This window comes from Pseudoliparis swirei, chromosome 13 (genome assembly GCF_029220125.1).
Source record: "Pseudoliparis swirei isolate HS2019 ecotype Mariana Trench chromosome 13, NWPU_hadal_v1, whole genome shotgun sequence".
NCBI classification, from domain to species: Eukaryota; Metazoa; Chordata; class Actinopteri; order Perciformes; family Liparidae; genus Pseudoliparis; species Pseudoliparis swirei.
This window is the reverse complement of record NC_079400.1, coordinates 5,878,766-5,895,832: the sequence shown is the minus strand read 5'-3', so window position 1 is coordinate 5,895,832 and position 17,067 is coordinate 5,878,766. Positions and strand designations below refer to the sequence as shown.

General features: G+C 41.5%; 3 protein-coding genes across 3 annotated transcripts; 1 reads left to right on the top strand and 2 right to left on the bottom strand.

The window, feature by feature from the left end:
- Positions 1–1,803: 1,803 nt before the first annotated feature.
- scd (stearoyl-CoA desaturase (delta-9-desaturase)) lies at positions 1,804–7,658 on the bottom strand. Its single transcript, XM_056429872.1, has 6 exons — positions 7,571–7,658; positions 7,036–7,293; positions 5,901–6,031; positions 5,593–5,798; positions 4,984–5,216; positions 1,804–3,958 (listed from the first exon to the last, which is right to left on the bottom strand). The coding sequence occupies exons 2-6, from the start codon at positions 7,268–7,270 to the stop codon at positions 3,759–3,761; spliced, it is 1,005 nt and encodes a 334-aa protein (XP_056285847.1). The 5' UTR covers positions 7,271–7,293; positions 7,571–7,658; the 3' UTR covers positions 1,804–3,758.
- Positions 7,659–10,193: 2,535 nt separating this feature from the next.
- dnajb12b (DnaJ heat shock protein family (Hsp40) member B12b) lies at positions 10,194–14,330 on the top strand. Its single transcript, XM_056429871.1, has 9 exons — positions 10,194–10,455; positions 11,035–11,200; positions 11,307–11,452; positions 11,594–11,767; positions 11,877–11,947; positions 12,154–12,263; positions 12,751–12,923; positions 13,074–13,216; positions 13,333–14,330. The coding sequence occupies exons 1-8, from the start codon at positions 10,323–10,325 to the stop codon at positions 13,193–13,195; spliced, it is 1,095 nt and encodes a 364-aa protein (XP_056285846.1). The 5' UTR covers positions 10,194–10,322; the 3' UTR covers positions 13,196–13,216; positions 13,333–14,330.
- Positions 14,331–14,807: 477 nt separating this feature from the next.
- ddit4 (DNA-damage-inducible transcript 4) lies at positions 14,808–16,620 on the bottom strand. The gene is made up of 3 exons (XM_056429873.1): positions 16,486–16,620; positions 16,006–16,231; positions 14,808–15,907 (listed from the first exon to the last, which is right to left on the bottom strand). Exons 2-3 carry the CDS (start codon positions 16,199–16,201, stop codon positions 15,417–15,419), a joined length of 687 nt encoding a protein of 228 aa, XP_056285848.1. The 5' UTR covers positions 16,202–16,231; positions 16,486–16,620; the 3' UTR covers positions 14,808–15,416.
- Positions 16,621–17,067: the final 447 nt, after the last annotated feature.

Here is a 17,067-nt window from a genome sequence, read left to right as displayed (position 1 = left end):
ACTAAAAAGGAGGAGGAGCTTCTTGCCAGCAGGGTGTGCACAGGTATGTTGCATTCAATGACTGGAATGAGATTGTACCTGCCTGCACGGCATTGCATTGCTGATCGCTCCGATGATGGTCTGTTTGATCGGGAGCTCAAATAAAGCTCAACACGTCATCGATTGTGTGCGGGAAATCTATGTTATTTGTTCCCAGGTCCCCTAGATTTAAGTCTGCCGGCATTTTCTAGCTTTCCTGCATGTCACACGTAAGTTCACACGGAGTCGTCACAGAAGCGTTCACGCGCCCTTCCTCCATTGGCTTAGGAGGATCACGTTTCTGGAACTCGCCGCTGATTGGCCGGTTGGAGTCAGACGCTGTGACGAGTAGCACGCATGTGTTTTTGGGGGGGTTTGAACTGCAGTAACCTCCCGTCATCTGCGTCTGGGGTGATGCTCATATAATGTTGCCTCACCACACATCACACCACAGCCTGAGTCATGCTGTTACTCCGCCTGTTCGGGTCCCTGGAGCCTCGGGACTTTAATCATGCTGCGATGTGCTGAGTGGAACTTTGCCTACAAATCTGAAGCGAGAACTTCAGTGAAGTGCTTCCATTGTAGGCTACGCTGCTTTAAACTACGTCCTGGAAAATGTTTCTGAGAACTGAAGTTGCTTTGTAAATTCACATTATGAATACGAAATATAACCAATAAATTTGTATTTAGTAGAAAGCTTTAGCTTCGCCTTTATATATTATATTTAAGTGATTCTTGCACAGTTGCATCAGTCATTTTAATCCAATCATTTGATATGTATTACTCTTAAATAATTACTGCAAAATTGTACTTTTTCTTTAGGTACAAAGTATATTTCATGCTAATGTATTTGTTTCTAATTATTGTTGTGTTTTTGTTGTAGCCTACAAAGAGTTCCACATAAACTGAGAAGTTTGTGGTATTGCTACTTTTACAGATTGGAAAAGATCGGAGTATTTGTTTTTGTTACTAAAATGGGAAGAGTCCCAGACTGTAACACTGCAAAACAAGATATTTCATTTATAATTATTTGTCCTCACTTTTGAGACAATATAAGGCTCTTTTTTTTGCTCAATGCGTGACTTCAACTAACTGATGACTCAACAAATTATCTCAGCATTGATAACCTTTGCTCGATAAGTATCACGCACATTCACAAACCAAACTCCTTAACCTGAAAAAGTATGAAGTCACGAGTACAAATATCTGGTCGGCATACTGGCCATATATTCCTCTGTGCTGTGTGAACACATGCAACACATGAGCATGATATCAGTCTGCGGGCAAGAGCCAAGAATGCACTATTTCATAGCTAGGATATATATTTGACTTGCACACTTATGTCCTCAGCAAACGGGAAGTGTCAAATTCTTCACCAGGAGATAAAAAACTAACCAGAGAAGAGAAAATCCCAAATCCCAGTTGGTTTGTTACCAAGAAACTGCAAATCGCTGTATTCACACCAAAAAATATATTCAAGCGATTCAGTTGAATAAATTTAGCTGCACAAAAACATGACAATACTACGTTACTCCAAACTTTGATGCATCAATAATTATAATAACCCTTTAGTATATATGACATTAACAGCAGGCATTTTGCCAGCATAACAACTACTTTCCTATTTATAGGAGACAATGTGCACTAACACTGAGTCATAATCAGCCATTCTCGTGAAATTACAAACAAAAATGTTACATTTACAGATAATTCCAAGACTTTGCATTGCGGATAAATATCGGAGACACAATGAATAACAACAGAAAAAAAGGAGAGCAACAACTGTTAATTGTGTCTATTGAAAATATTGTGAATTTCTTTATTTCAGAAGAGTACAGTTGAGATTTGACATTATCGTTCGGACTGACAACCTTTTGATTCTGTCATTTGGCAAATGTTGATTGTGCCGGAGTTGTTTGCATGGCTTGTGATACTGTTGGGTTTTGTTAGGTGCTCTGATGATGCTCTAACATCCATCATGACGGCACCCAATGGGTTGAAACTAGTCGACACATCAGGGTTAAATCTGTTGATTGAACATTTGCAGCAGGCGTTTTCATTTGTCTTCTTGGAATATGAACTTCTGTCTTAATTTAAAGCACTTTGTTTTTGTCAATAAATGTGGATAATTTGCCAAAATTAAAATATGTTTTCAGAATAAAAAACAATGTTCCATCTGGTGCTTCAGCCTGTAAACATGGACTGTGGTCAGATTTGGCGCGAAGAAGATCAGGAATGGATTCAAGTCATAAGGCATTAGGTTGTATCCTGACTTATAAAATACACAGGAGCTCAAATTTGATTTATATTACTGCCAACTGTTGAAGTGCAGACATTTGGTTCAACAATCTTTCTTTAAAGTCAATAAGGGAAGAAAAAAAAAATACATAAAGAGGATAATATAAGCATTCCACACATCAGAATTAAAGATGAGCATGAACATAGATGCAGCTCAAATATAGCAATGACAATCAGCTTTGTAGGACTTCAAAGGGAAACCTGACCCCGTCTCAAATCACCAAGGCAACAGTTACAGTTCTGATGATCCAAAAGCGATGCAGCTCCACAGTACGTTACAAAAATAGACACAGCTCTGTCATTATAGTTACCGATAAAAGACCTCACCACAACAACTACTACAGTAAATCACCATGCATCGGTGACATGTTGTTTTGTAACACCAGAACTGTCACATGACTGGCTGCTACATCGACCAATGAGATCTCTGCTGCAGATGTTTTTGGACAAAATAGGGACATGTTGGATAAAAGAGGGAGCAACGCCACTGATGCCACAATGTTAGAAAACGTCCACAAAGATGTTTGGTGAAGAAGCAATATCGACTTAAGTATGCTCTCTAGCGGAGAGCATGAAGATGTTTTTGACAATTGGCACACTCTTGGCACGATGATATATTCCTTAAATATATAACATTTATCTAACTGTTAAACTTGAACGGCAGTTTTGTATTTAATGATAAATACCTCTCCTATATGGTCTGGGGGAATACTCAATCCATTTACTACACTAAATACATTATATGTTAGTGTTTACTTTTTTCTACTTATTTGGGAACATACTGCAACACGCTACATGACTCTGTTGTCATTAGTCAGGTTATAAGAAGAAGGTCTGGGTTCGCTCACTCTTCCATCGTGTGCCATATTTCCTTAAAGCCAAACAACATCATTCAAACTCTCAGCCCTTTTTTTCCGAGATCTTAAAGCGCTCAAAAAATTTATTAACCGTGTATGAGAACGGTAAAAACGGTCTGTAACAAGCAATGACAACGGTCTCCTGTACGTATCATATCTTATCAGTTTAAACATTGTTCCTCAATAGTTTTCAAGCACCACTAATTATCTATTTTGTTTAATAGTTAAGTAATACTTACATAAAATGAGCAGCGACATGACTGACCCTGCATGAAGAATGCACACCAAAGTGGCAACAAACGGCAGAGGATGAAATTGACTTTTAAAATAAAATGTATCTACTTCAGATCTAAAGCATCTTTGCAGGGCCATGGTCTGTCTGAGCAGAAACCAAGGCAAAGAAAGAGCTTCACAAAAATGGGTTGTTTTTTATCCAGCTTGAACAAATTATTTAGTTACGGCTACAAAATGTTGTCAGGGCCCTCAGGAAGATTACTTTTATCCTCAGTGGATGATAAATGTATAGCTGTTAAAACACTTCTTTTCAATTGTTTTCCCCCCGAAGCTGACCACAACTCATCAATCTTAGCCACTCCGGTGGCTTCCGTCTCCAGTGCGCTGTAACCGGGCTTGCACCAGCTCTCGGGACCCTCTCTTGACGTCCTTGGCCAGGCCCAAGAAGCACATGGCGTCGATGAAACAAGTGGTAAGGTTCAACTTGCAGCCGAACTCGCTCGTAGCGTAGTCGAAGGGGAACGTGTGGTGATAGTTGTGGAATCCCTCACCTGTAAGTTACAATGAAAAACTGTGGTGAGCGAATCATTAAATCATTTCCAGTTACAACCTGTGGAGCTGCGAGCAGATCTGTAGCTAACATGAGCACTTTTATGCCACGCTAGCTACTGATTGGAAACTGAATGCTGCTTTTCCTTTTAAATGACTGCCTCAGTGAATAAAGACCGACCCGGCTCGACAGTAAATGTGTTGTGAGTTAATATCATTGTCTTTGGTCTCGATTACCAGGTGATGTGAGGCTTCGCCTTCTATCTGGATATATCCTTTAAACACATTCTGTCTGCTTCTCTTTGAAATCCTCTTTTAGTTTCCCCCAAGTTCCACTATATTTGTTCAGAAAGTGCAGTTAGTTACAACATTGGCTCCATGGTAGCTCTGACAGCTGGACGGAGTTTCAGCAGGAGACAGGCCTTAGAGGAGGGTCGAAGGGTCGATTTTGTGATAGAGGCCACATTTACAATTACAGGGTCGTGTGACGCCCACTGGCCTTTTCTCCCATTCAGTTTTGTACAAAGTGAACAAATATAAGATGAGCCTCTGGGTCAATTGAGGAATAAAATCTTTAACATTCATAGTAGTAGATTTTTTTCACAGCAACCTGGTGTGTAAAGTGTCAGTTGGCTTAGCCTAAGACCAGTAAAGCATTTCTTTGCACTATTGGTTGGTCAAGGCGCCTGCATTTTTGGGGATGGAGGTGGATCGAGTGGGAATAACTTTGACTTTTGATTCAGCATAAATAAAAATGTTTAAATCAGCCTTTAAATGACTTGCCTATCTGTTTTGTGATATACCGTTCTACTATCATTGGTTGCTGAACTGGTTTAGGTGTAACTTGAGACCTACATCACACAAACTCTTGAAGCCAAATGCAGGCCATAGGTGCTATAGCTCTTAAGTGATCCTGCAAAACTGGATGGTATTATTCTAGAGGCGGCATACATTCAAAAAATTCCTGCTTTCATTATTTCCTCATCTTTTGTTTCAGTGAGAGCACATGCTCTAGTGCGTTTCATACCTATAGCGCTGAATATGACAAACGCGTTCTCCCTGGGGTTGATGGTCTTGTCATAGGGCCTGTTTCCCCACATGTGGGCCGCGCTGTTGACCAGCCAGGTGGCGTTCAGCACCAAGGTGTACCTCAACAGCGCGGGGATGAAGTACGCCACCCACAGAGACTCCCCCCACATGTACCAAGGCACGACCATCGGGACGAAGAAGCACATGAGCAGCACAGACCGCTTGTAATACCTGTTGAAAAACACAGAACGGGTGGAGGGCAGAGAGGCGCTGTTTACTCAGTCCAACATAAGCACACAAATGCACAGCTTCTCAGACGTGGGATTTTTCCTGCTTTTCTTCAACATGACAGTTTACATTGAAGTCTACCTTGAGGACCAATCTCAACATGCACGAAAGACAAGTTAGTCATTGCCACCTTGCTAAACCAGAATTACAACAGACACACAGCTCTGCAGAGGGTTAACGGGTTTAATCGTCCTTTCTTTGATCTATTTGTATTTGACATTACAGTAAATAAGAAAATGAAAAACTATTCTGGAAAGTCAAAATAAATTCCGCTTAAATACCCCAATTGTAAAATCAATCATTGACTGAAGCCACTTACTTCTTCTGAAACATCACAACTTTGTCAGACTTCAGGTCAGTGAGTTCCAGCTTTTTCCCTTTCTCAATGACGTCAGGGTGTTTGCGCAACATCAGCCAGCCAATGTGAGCGAAGAAGAAGCCCCGGACGGCGTTGTGCGGGTCAGCATCTGTCTCCGAATATTTGTGGTGAACCCTGTGGTCTCGAGCCCACTCAAAGATATCATTCTGTGGGTTCAGGTAAAGACAGCGATGACATACACTGTAGACACAACATGGTCGTTACACAGGAATGCAAACTGCTATTATCACAGCGGCAAGTGGGCCTACCTGAAATGACATGGAATTGGCAAGTCCAAGAAAGATCTTTAGCGGTAGTGAGGCCTTGTAGGATCTGTGACTCCACAGGCGATGAGCTCCTGCAGTAACTCCTAAAGCACTTGTAACAAAACAAAGTAAGGCTGTGGGGAGAAATGGAAAAACTAATTAGTAATTAAAACACTGCACATTGAAATATCTTAACATTACATGCGTTCTGCACTTGTACTCTCAGTTTTAGGACTACAAAGGATCTTGCAACAAGTTATGTTTTGCTCGTGAGTCATCCGCGTTACATTATTATATATGTGTCATTATAGGGGAGTAGAATAGAATAATCAGTAGAATAGTCATCAAATAAGCTGACATTAGTAATGCACTATTGCATTGTTTCATCTCATTATAGCTTACAAGGCCTTGCCTGTTTATCGAGGGCAACTTATTTAGCCGTTTGTTCCAAGATGATCACCACAATACAATCAAACGAATCACACAAGCTTTCCTGCACAGTTTGTATAGCTGAAGATTATTCAAATTTGCCTTTGACTGAACTGGTTTGTCCAAGCCTACTTATCTCACGAGAGTTTAAATAAACATGGCAAGTTACATGGAACTGTGATAGTGACTTGGTAATGTAATTATGTCATAGCAGAGGCTGACTGAATGGATAAAACCGTTTGAATGTTTCTTGCATCAGCTGGGAAATCCATTCATAAGTGCAGCCTCTGGGGGTTTAAATTCATAACAACCACACATTGTTCCAAAGACATTTTTTCAAAGTAATAAAGCCGAATGCAGCTCGTGTCAAGAACTCTTTACACTGTCCGATTATACTGTTACTTCATTCTAAAAATATCAAACAATGTACGGTGTCTCTTGTTAAGAAGCACACCGTACATTTCGTGACAAGCACAGACTGTGCAGCTTTAAAATACTTGCTGTGACATGAAATATCTGGTGATATATGTCCTGATCTATAATCCCCCTGCATGCACAATACTGGGAGGAGCATGCACACAATCTGTGCAGCCACCTTCGAGCTTGCAACAGCGGGTGACATAACAGCTGTAATTTCGGTTAAACACCAACAAAAAAATAGCTCAAAATAAACACCCATAAACCCTGTAACAGATAGGATTGTACTTACACCAAAGCAAGGTCAACGGGGATGCTGAAGGGATGAGGAGCACGCCGTAAGCAGCGCCTATATGCAATAGAGACATCAACACGACATTTCTCCAGACGATGCTAGAGGGAGGTTTGGGCCCTTCTTTTTCTTTGTATGAGTGATCGAACACGTCTTCTCTCTCGGCTTCTGGAAGACCATGTCCGTTGCTAGACTTGTGCTGCTGCTGCTTCTCCAACGACTCCGTCTCCGTCATCGTGGCTGCGGTTTGGTGATGCTCTGGGCGGTAAACAATTTGTAAAAAAAAATGTAAATAAACACAACACAATCAAACAAAAATAATAAAAATTGGTTAATTTACGTGTTTCGGTGATAAAGACGGAGTAAACCTGCGAATATAGCCCGTCGCGCGGACGAGGAAGAGGATGGTAAATGTAACAATGATGCTGACTTCTCGCTCACATAACGTTACGAACGTATGGCTACGACGTTTTCTGCGTTGCATAACACTCGTATTACACCTGTAGAGCAACTTAACGGAAGGTAAATAACTCACCAAAGAGAAGCAGAGGAGTAGAAAAGAGATCCTGGCTGTGAAAAACGGAGATGGATGTGGTGAAAACTCCTGTAACCTGAATGAGAGAGTGGTCTTTGACTGCGCAGCAAACGCGTCAATAAAAACTGTGCGAGGCGCGGTTGACCAATCAGCGCGCGGAGGTCGCCTCGAACTCGGACTCTGATTGGCTGCCTGGTTATCTGCTGTTCACCTTTCATTCATTCTTCTGCCAGATGTACGTTTACCTTCTCTGGAAAGCCAACGCTGCTGTCTAGACACATAGAGTGACATTTATCTGAAAAATAATCACATCAAATCGGCAATAAGAATACGATAAGTAACCCTGTAACAATAAATATTAGTGATCCCCTTCGAATTAATGGTGATGATACAGTACTTATACAATAACACAACTAATAATGTAATATTGTAATTGTTAATCAATGGTTTAATATAACGTTACACTGGAAACACAGGGACAACTGCCACCATCGTTCATTGTAAACAGTTTAGCTGCGGTCCCTTCAAAACTAGATACATACAGTGTATGGCCTGTTGCCCTTAGGCTGAATTTACGAAGTTTACTGAGCATATATACTTAGGATTAGCATTTGTATTAGTTACCTTAACCACCCGTATAGGAGGTCATAGCACATGCATAATCACTTCAACCTAAGTATCTCTCACATCAGACAAGTAGGGCCTACCAACCGGTTTTTTTTATCTACAAAAAAAAAATCTTTCTCACTTGCAATTCCTCATTGGCCAAGTTTCCACCAGCATAAACGCATCATGTGTTTGTGGAGTTGTAGACTGTGGAAATAGTCTCCACCTATTATATGGTTCGAGTCTCCGCGTGTAAATGTAACCTGATTGTCGCGTATCAGGCGATCCATGCGCACACATTTAATAATCTGTAAATAAATACTTGTACATTTGTATTCACAGATAGCTGACGAATAATATTAGACCTAACTAAACAATGTGTATTGTACATATTAATATGCATTGAGGTTATTATGTGTGCATTTCCTGTTTTACATGTGTTTGAATCTTGATTCAAATAGCGTTGTATAGTTGCAGAGTGGACGTTGCGCATTTCGGAATACGCACTAATTGCTGTCCACATTTGTGATCACAAATGTGGACAGCAATTAGTCTTATTTCTCATTTGCAGATCACTTACTATACATGTGTGACTATTTTGAGAAACATGTCCCTTCGTTTGAACTGGGGAGACAGTTACAAATATATTTGACAGGAAAAAGGGTTGCCACATACGTGAGTTTTTACATTTAAAGACATACGTTATTCAATGTTATTCAGTTTATTTTATGTAGCCCAATATCACACATTACACATTTGCCAGGGGTTTACAATCTGTACACATACGACACAAAGTCGTACGTCTACTCTGAAATGAGGTGACTGTGTCTGCCTCCCGAACTGAAGGTGGAAGCTGGTTCCATAAAAGAGGAGCTTGATAACTGAAGGCTCTGGCTCCCATCCTACTTTTTAAGAGATCAGGTTACATTTACGCGCGAGTCACACATTTAGTGAGTGCAGCTCTCTAGTGGGGCAATATGGTACTACAAGCTCCTTAAGATATGATGGAGCATCACCAATCAATGCTTTGTAGGTCAGGAGAAGAATGTTACATGTGATTCTTTATTTTACAGGGAGCCAGCAGCTAATACAGGAATAATGTGATCTCTTGGTTTTTGTGAGTATACAGGCTGCATTATTCTGGATTAACTGGAGGCACTTAAGAGACTTAGAGCAGCCTGATAATAAGGAATTAAGTAACCAACGTGTGAACCAGTTTTTCTGCATCTTTTTGAGACAAGATGTGCCTGATGAAATGTTACATAGATGGAAAAATGCAGTCCTTGAGATTTGCTTCACGCAGGAGTTAAAAGACAAGTCCTGATCAAAGATAACGCTGAGATTCTTTGTTGGATGCCAGATGCAAGAAACCACATCACCAGATAATTGATCTCTGAGGAGTTTAGCAGGCTGGTTGGTCTCTTCTGGTTTGATCGATAGATATAATTGAGTATCATATGCATAACAAATAAAGTGTATGGAGTGTTTCCTGATAGTATTGCCCAAAGGAAGCATGTACAAGGTAAATATGGTCCAAGCACAGAACCTTGTGGAACTCCGTGACTTATGTTGGTGGCCATCGAGGCTTCATCGTTTACAAATACACATTTAGATCAACTGATCCCGTGTCCGTAATAGGATGTCATGGTCAATAGTGTCGAAAGCAGCACTAAGGTCTACAAAACAAGTACAGAAATGAGTCCGTTATCTGATGCAATTAGGAGGTCATTTGTCATTTTCACCAGTGCTGTCTCTGTGCGGTGTGTTTTCTAAATCCTGACTGAAACTCGTCAAATAAACTATTATGATGTAGAAAGTCACACAACTGATCTGCAACTACTTTCTCAAGGATCTTAGAGAGGAAGGTTAGAGATCGAGAGGTCTGTAGTTAGCCAACACCTCTGGATCAAGAGTTCTTCAGTTATGTCTCCATCTGATGGAGGTAAAGAGCCAGGGCGTCGACACTATCGCACCATGCAAGGCTCTCTTGATACATGCAAGGTGCACACAGGGGAAACCAATTTGAACGTCAGGTTTCAGACAAAAAGGACAAAAAAACTGACAGGCGTTATATTTGCAGCATCTACGTGACGTCATCATCCGGAGCCCGTATTTACTTCTGGTCCAGTTAGCTCAGCCCGCTGCAATGGAGGTAAACAGGGGCGAAGCGGAGCGCTGCATTGACATTGCAACTGCGGCGTTAACCAACGACCAGCCGGACAAGGCGCAGAAATTCCTGGAGAAGGCGCAGAGGCTCTTCCCGACAGAGAAAGCGAAGGGTGAGTTAAGATGGCCGAGCCGTGAGAAAGGGGCGCATCGGCCGGGGAGGTCTGCAGCATCATCACCTGCAGCATCACCTGCATCCCGGATGAGCTCCGCGGCTCAAGTAGCCGGGGCCTTTGCGAGCTAGGGAGCTAGTCACTTTGATAATGTTGTCATTTCAAGACGAGCGTGCATGAATAGCATTACATGTTGTGTGTCCCTGCTCACCATGAAACAGATGTGCTACGGGTATCAGTTGCTTCTAGATGACGAAGCCTAGCAAGTGTGTTGACGACAAAGACCCCTACACAGAGAACCAGTTGTTTATTATATGTTTATAGTGAATTTACTATAATAATAATAATAATAATAATAACAACAACACCAACAACAATAATAATAATAATAATATCCTTATTGCCATCCCTTCCGGCTCCGGACCGAGAGGCCCCATAAAACAGAAATACAATACACAGCAAAAGCTGAAGCAACCCTTTAATATATCCAGGAGAATCCCATGTATGGTGGGCTTGTTGAATGAATGTGTGAATATCTTTTTATGTGATGTTGTTTTGATGTGATTGTATCTCTTCTAGTACTCCTGGAGCTTATAGCAAAAAATGGATTTACACCCAGACACGACTTCAGTGGGGGTTCAGGGTCTCGACAGCGGCAGAGCAACAGCGAGTATGCCAGACCTGAAGAAAAGTCTTCAGACACCTCAAAGTCCTACACGGCAGACCAGCTCGATGCTGTGAAGAGGTAAGGCTGTAAATCATGTAAAGACTCAAAGGGTTCATTGAAGGCATGGATGGCATATGTTTAGCTTTGATATGACACCTGACACATAACCCTGTGTTCTACACAGGATAAAACAAAGTAAAGACTTCTACGAAATTCTCGGGGTCCAGGCAGACGCTCCTGAAGATGAACTCAAAAGATCATATAGAAAACTTGCTTTGAAGTTCCATCCAGACAAGAATCACGCTCCTGGTGCGACAGAAGCGTTCAAAGGTGACCGGCATGAACTTTCATTCATCACCGACCTTAGTGTCACGCAGAAAGCCTAAATAGAGGCTATGATTACGGCTACAGGTGTGTTTTAGCCCTTCTTTATGATAATTAAACTTAATTTGACTGTTTCACTTCCTGCAGCTATTGGAAATGCGTATGCTGTTCTGAGTAATGCGAAGAAAAGACAACAGTATGATCAATGTGGCGAAGAGAAGAAGCATCCTTCAAGCAACAGCCCGGACAATGGGAACTTTGAGGCAGATATTTCCCCTGAAGACCTTTTTAACATGTTTTTTGGAGGAGGTTATCCATCAAGTAAGTGCCGCTGCTTTGTGTTTTCACTCCAAGCTTGTGAGACAGTGTTTTCTTTGTCCTACTCGTTATGTTCTTTCTATTAAGTGCTCCATGTGCTCCATTGATCTAGGTAGTGCTAATGTGTACACTAATGGGAGGATGCGTTCCCAAAGGCGAGGGAGAAGAGAGCCACAGCGGGAAGTGAGTTTGATGTTGTTATTAGAGCTCATGCAAACTGAATATGTACAAACATTGTAAAGGTCTTGTTTAACAGCAGGGAGAGACCGCGAGTATTTTTGGGGTGAAATGTAGCAATATTCAAGTGTCTGTCAGAGAAATTTTAAACAATAGCGATTGCGATTGATTCAGCTGTGGGGTTTTGACACTGCAAAACATTTTCCTTGCAGGGAGGCCTCGCTCTCTTGGTGCAGGTCATGCCCATCCTCATCCTTGTTATTGTGTCGGCCCTCAGTCAGATCATGGTCAACAGCCCCACGTACAGCCTCAGCTTCAGGCCGTGAGTGTAAATCCGTCTTATGAGCACCTGCCCGAGAAGGATGTTAAATAACAAGACTAACTGTTGCTCGACACAAAAACTGATCTTCACAATGCCAATCCAATTGTAGTTTTATACATAACATAATTCTTCTTTTTCCGTGCTATTTTTGTACAAGCTAGAATGGTGGCCATATTTGAAATGTCACAGATTTATGGATTAACCAATAATAAGTAGACTTATTTCCAAAGAAAGATGCATTCTAATGACTTTCTGGTTTGATTAAGAAAGAGCATCTTAATGCTGCCTCAATTAATTCCAAATAATTACAGATCTCATCTGTGTTTGCGAGGGTTGCTGGCTCCATTTGCCTGGACTCATTGTCTTTGTGTTTCAGATACACTTCTGTCAGCCATGAGTCATGTTAACAAAGACAGGCGGTTCCAGATCTGTCATCTGTCGTCGGTCATTGCCTCTCTCTCCCACACTTTGTCCTATCTTCACGCAGGTCGGCAGGTTACACGCAGAGGAGGCTGACTATGAACCTGAAGGTGCCATATTATGTTGGGGAGCAGTTTGCCAGTGAGTTCACTGGACTGAATTTGAAGAACTTGGAGCGGACGGTGGAGGAGGATTTTGTTTCCAACCTTCGCGACAACTGCTGGAAGGAGAAACAACAGAGTATGTTTGCCGAGAACACAAGTTGTGCTTATTTATTTATCCAACCATGAATAGGAATTGTTGTTTCTGCCAGTTCTGGGGAAATATTGATTTTCATTCCCCCCCCCCCCCCTTACATGTCTCTCATTCATTGTTTTCTATTTCCTGCAGAGGAGGGCATGTTTTACAGAGCTCGCTATTTTGGAGACACTGATCAGTACCAAAGAGCACAGAGGGCTGGAACACCAAGCTGCGCCAAGCTGTCCGAGATCACAGCTTCATTACACGGTTGATGCCGCTTTCATAAGTAAAATGCAAGTTCTCCACATGTTTCTTTATTTCTGAACATATTTGATTTGGAACAGCTCCATGTTTTGGATCATCCCACAAAGGGAAAATGTTTTATTTCTTTCTTTTTTCTTGTCTCCAGGTGTCCAGAACCAACACAACAGATTATTGGCTGTAAATAGATGCTTTAACAATCTGGAGACTGAAGATGACTCAACAAGCAACACAAACAAACCAGCACCCAAAGCATCAAATTGACCACACAAACTGGTTGAAGCCATTACTGTGGAATTTTAGTCATGGAAATGAAAATATAATGCTAATATAATGTTTTGAGAATAGAGGGGAAAACATTTATTATTGTTTATCCATCTGATTAGATTGGGGTTTTGGACAAATTCCACGTCCCAGTTTTGAACGAGAGCCATTAAGCTGGCACAGGTCACTTTATGGTTTTGCGATAATAAAGTTTGGAACAGGAACATAATGAGGTTAGATCTAGTCGTACAGATATTATTTATGTAGCAGTTCATAAGATAACACACGGAGCGCTTCCTCTTTCATTTTACACAGTCAAATCAGCAAAGGAGAGGAGTTGGAGGAGGGTTTGCTGATTTGACATCAAATGCACATTCTGAACTCTGCAGGAATAATGTGAAACCTCAAATGGACATACACTCATGTCAAGGGTCAGACATGGAACACCTGAGACTTGTCTTCTTCTGTCTGTGTCTGTGTGTGTTTGTGTGTCTGCGTGTGTGTGTGTGTGTGAGAGAGAGCGTGAAATAACAATTAGGAAATACCCCTTTACACTTTGCCTCGTTTACTTGTGTTAAGGATAGACTAGTATGCAGTGACTTGATGGCACTTCACAATAAAAGCCAATGGAATAAGAGATGTGCCTACCCACAAAGTGGGACTTTAACAGGTTCTAGTTTTTGAACGTAATGTCTCTGATAAACATCATCTGTTGGAAAAAACTAAAAATTTCTGTCACACCGTTTATGTTTATAGAATGCTATTTACGTTTTGTATTATTTATTTAGGAAATGATTATCAGACTATAACAAAACAGTTCTTGCTCACCTTTTCCACCATGTTTTAACTCCCAGATGAAAATAAATATGGATGCCTAAACTTGTTGGACGTGACTCATTGCTCAGACCAGAACAAGCCCAGAACGTGGAGACAAAAGCTCAGTCAGCACATCTGACTGACTAAAGTCAGCCGGCTGAGGCCGGGAATGGGAGACATGGCTTTGTGCACGTTCACATTTTGGGGGACGTGCGGCATGTGACCGGCAGGAACCACAGCGTCGCATTCTCTAACTGCAAATGTACTCAGCTGTTTTTGGCAGCTGTTGCAACTCCACCCTCTAATTTTGACTTGCCAGTACTGTGACTGTCTTCAGTTTGGCAACTTCATATTTGTTGTTGGGCAAAATTTGGGCCAAACTGATTGGCTCATATGTCAGCTGATCCATAGCTATATTAGTATTCTGCCTTGTTACTTCATATATATAACTTTTACATTTAGCAGAATCAAACATGTTCATTTTATTTTTTTAAACTAATGAAACATTTTAGTATAACAAATTTCAAGAAATAAGACAACAGATGAGAGATTTGTTTAAAAAAAATAATTTATTTGCAGTCATGGAGGTACAAAAACAGTGCAATGTTATGAGTATTTGAATGTCAAATAAATAAAGTTCAAAGCAAGAAAGGACTACACAGATACAAGATCATTTTACATTTGAAATCTTAGCCGTAGCTTGCACATAAACTGCATAATGCAAGCACTGGTAAGCCTCTGCTCTTTAATCAACTTGCTTGGTTTACAATTCATCACTTGGTGTACATCACAATTAATTGCCATGTATAAAAAGAAGAAAAAAAACACAATGGTCTTCAATGACTATAATCATATAGCTGCCATGGTGCGTTTCAAGAGAAACTGAGGTACGCACTTTCATACTTGCAAAATGCCTTTTTACCACTTATACCATGATGGTTACACATTGTAATTTGAAACGTGACACCTGCTCCAGGTACCATAAACTCCCTTTACAGTGGGAACAATGGGCTACACAATGACAAAGTCCCTCCTTACACTTCAGTAGGCATCATATACATGTAGTTATAGTAATAAGGCCCTTCTGTGAGCTTAACTGAGCGTTGTAAAAACGCAGACAACAAAATATCGAAAGCCCCGTCGGTACATTTCTCAACATTCCTCAATGAGCAGTTCCTCGGAACAATACAGTTTCTTCTTAATCACTCGGAAACCAGTGCTAAGTTTAATCGCTTGTCTCACGACTGGAGTGGAAGGAGACTTTGTGCTAAAAAGTCCTTGGATCTTTGGCCACAGCCCACCGGACTCGAGCCTCAACACCAGAGTCAGCTGAAAGGTGGGCACAAGGTAGGGGTCCACAGATAGCTGTGCCATGCTCTCGCAGACATCCCTTTGCTCCACACAGAGATCAATGAGAGCCCCTCTTAAGCCACAGGGCTCACTGGCTGCCAGGTGAAGGAGCTCCTGCCCGATGTGCTCCAGAAGTTTGTCGGGGATGAGCAGTTTAGTGCATCGTAAGGAGTCTTTGGCTTCTTTCAGGCTTCCTGCAATAAGGTCCACCATTTCTTTCAGGATGGTCTCCTCCATTGGATCATTAAACAGGTCTTCGTTACAGTGAGACAGGTCACTGGAGACATCTGACCCTGTTGTCAAGACACAAAGGGTTAGCATCGGAGCCATACAACACATTTAAATCAAAAAGAGGAAAGGCTTATTCACTCGGAATGAAGGCGCTGTTTACCTGAGTCAGAGAGATCACTCCTGCTGCCATTGTTGGACTCCGACTCAATACTGCTGCTGTTGGCAGATGTGCTGAAATCAGCCATCCTTTGAACCAGTTTACCCCAGGACAGCCTCCTTAGACTGCTGTCCATTGGAGAAGGGGGTGAGTTGCCGATATCAGTGTTTGCAGAGAGAGCGGGCATGGTTGTCTTCATTGCAGTATTATACAGGATGTATGTGATTAGCTGTTCATGAGAGAGAGAAACAAAAGATAAGCACTCAAACTCGAGATTAAAGACATCAATTGAGAGGTAAACATAATGTCGTAATACTTAAACGGAAGTTACATGCATTTTAAGTAAGCATTGTTACGGAATAAATGTACAGTACAAGTTTACAGGATGCTCATCTTTGTTTTAAAGGGAGCTTACGAGCTGTTTAAATTGTTCAAATGAGCTGCCATGCAGGCACAATAAGCAATTTGTGACGTAGTACTTACAGTTTATATGACAACGGCGCTGATCAAGTACGTTGTCGATGTTTGAGAGTTATCTGAACGGTTATTGTCTGCAATAACAACCATCTGGTAACCGCTTTTCCCTGCGCTGCCTCATCTATGCACCAGCTGCCAAGCTCTGCGGTTTGTCCTGCAACAATGTTTATATATAGAGTGCTAGGCCACGCCCATCCAGCATCCAGCCGTCCAATCAAAAAGAGAGGCACGGCATCGGCGCTGTATCTTGCCTGGTAACATGCCAGCAGAGAAGACAAACAGGAGGAGGAGGAGGAGGGGTGTTGGGGGTGACGAATAGCAGACCCAGTGTTTTGTAAATATAAAGAGACTTTCCGGGGCTTGAAAGACTCTTATTGTATATTTTTGTTTAAAATATTATATAAGCATGAAAAAGGGCTTTACTGTATGTCCATCCGGTGTATTAACTGCATTGACTAAAGTCCATGCAGGAAAAACTCAGCTGGTTGAGTGTTGCAGTGCACATTACGTCACCTGTTTTGCTCAAGCATTACATCATTTTTTCATCTACCACACAGAGGTGAAAACAACACACAAGCGACTGCAAAA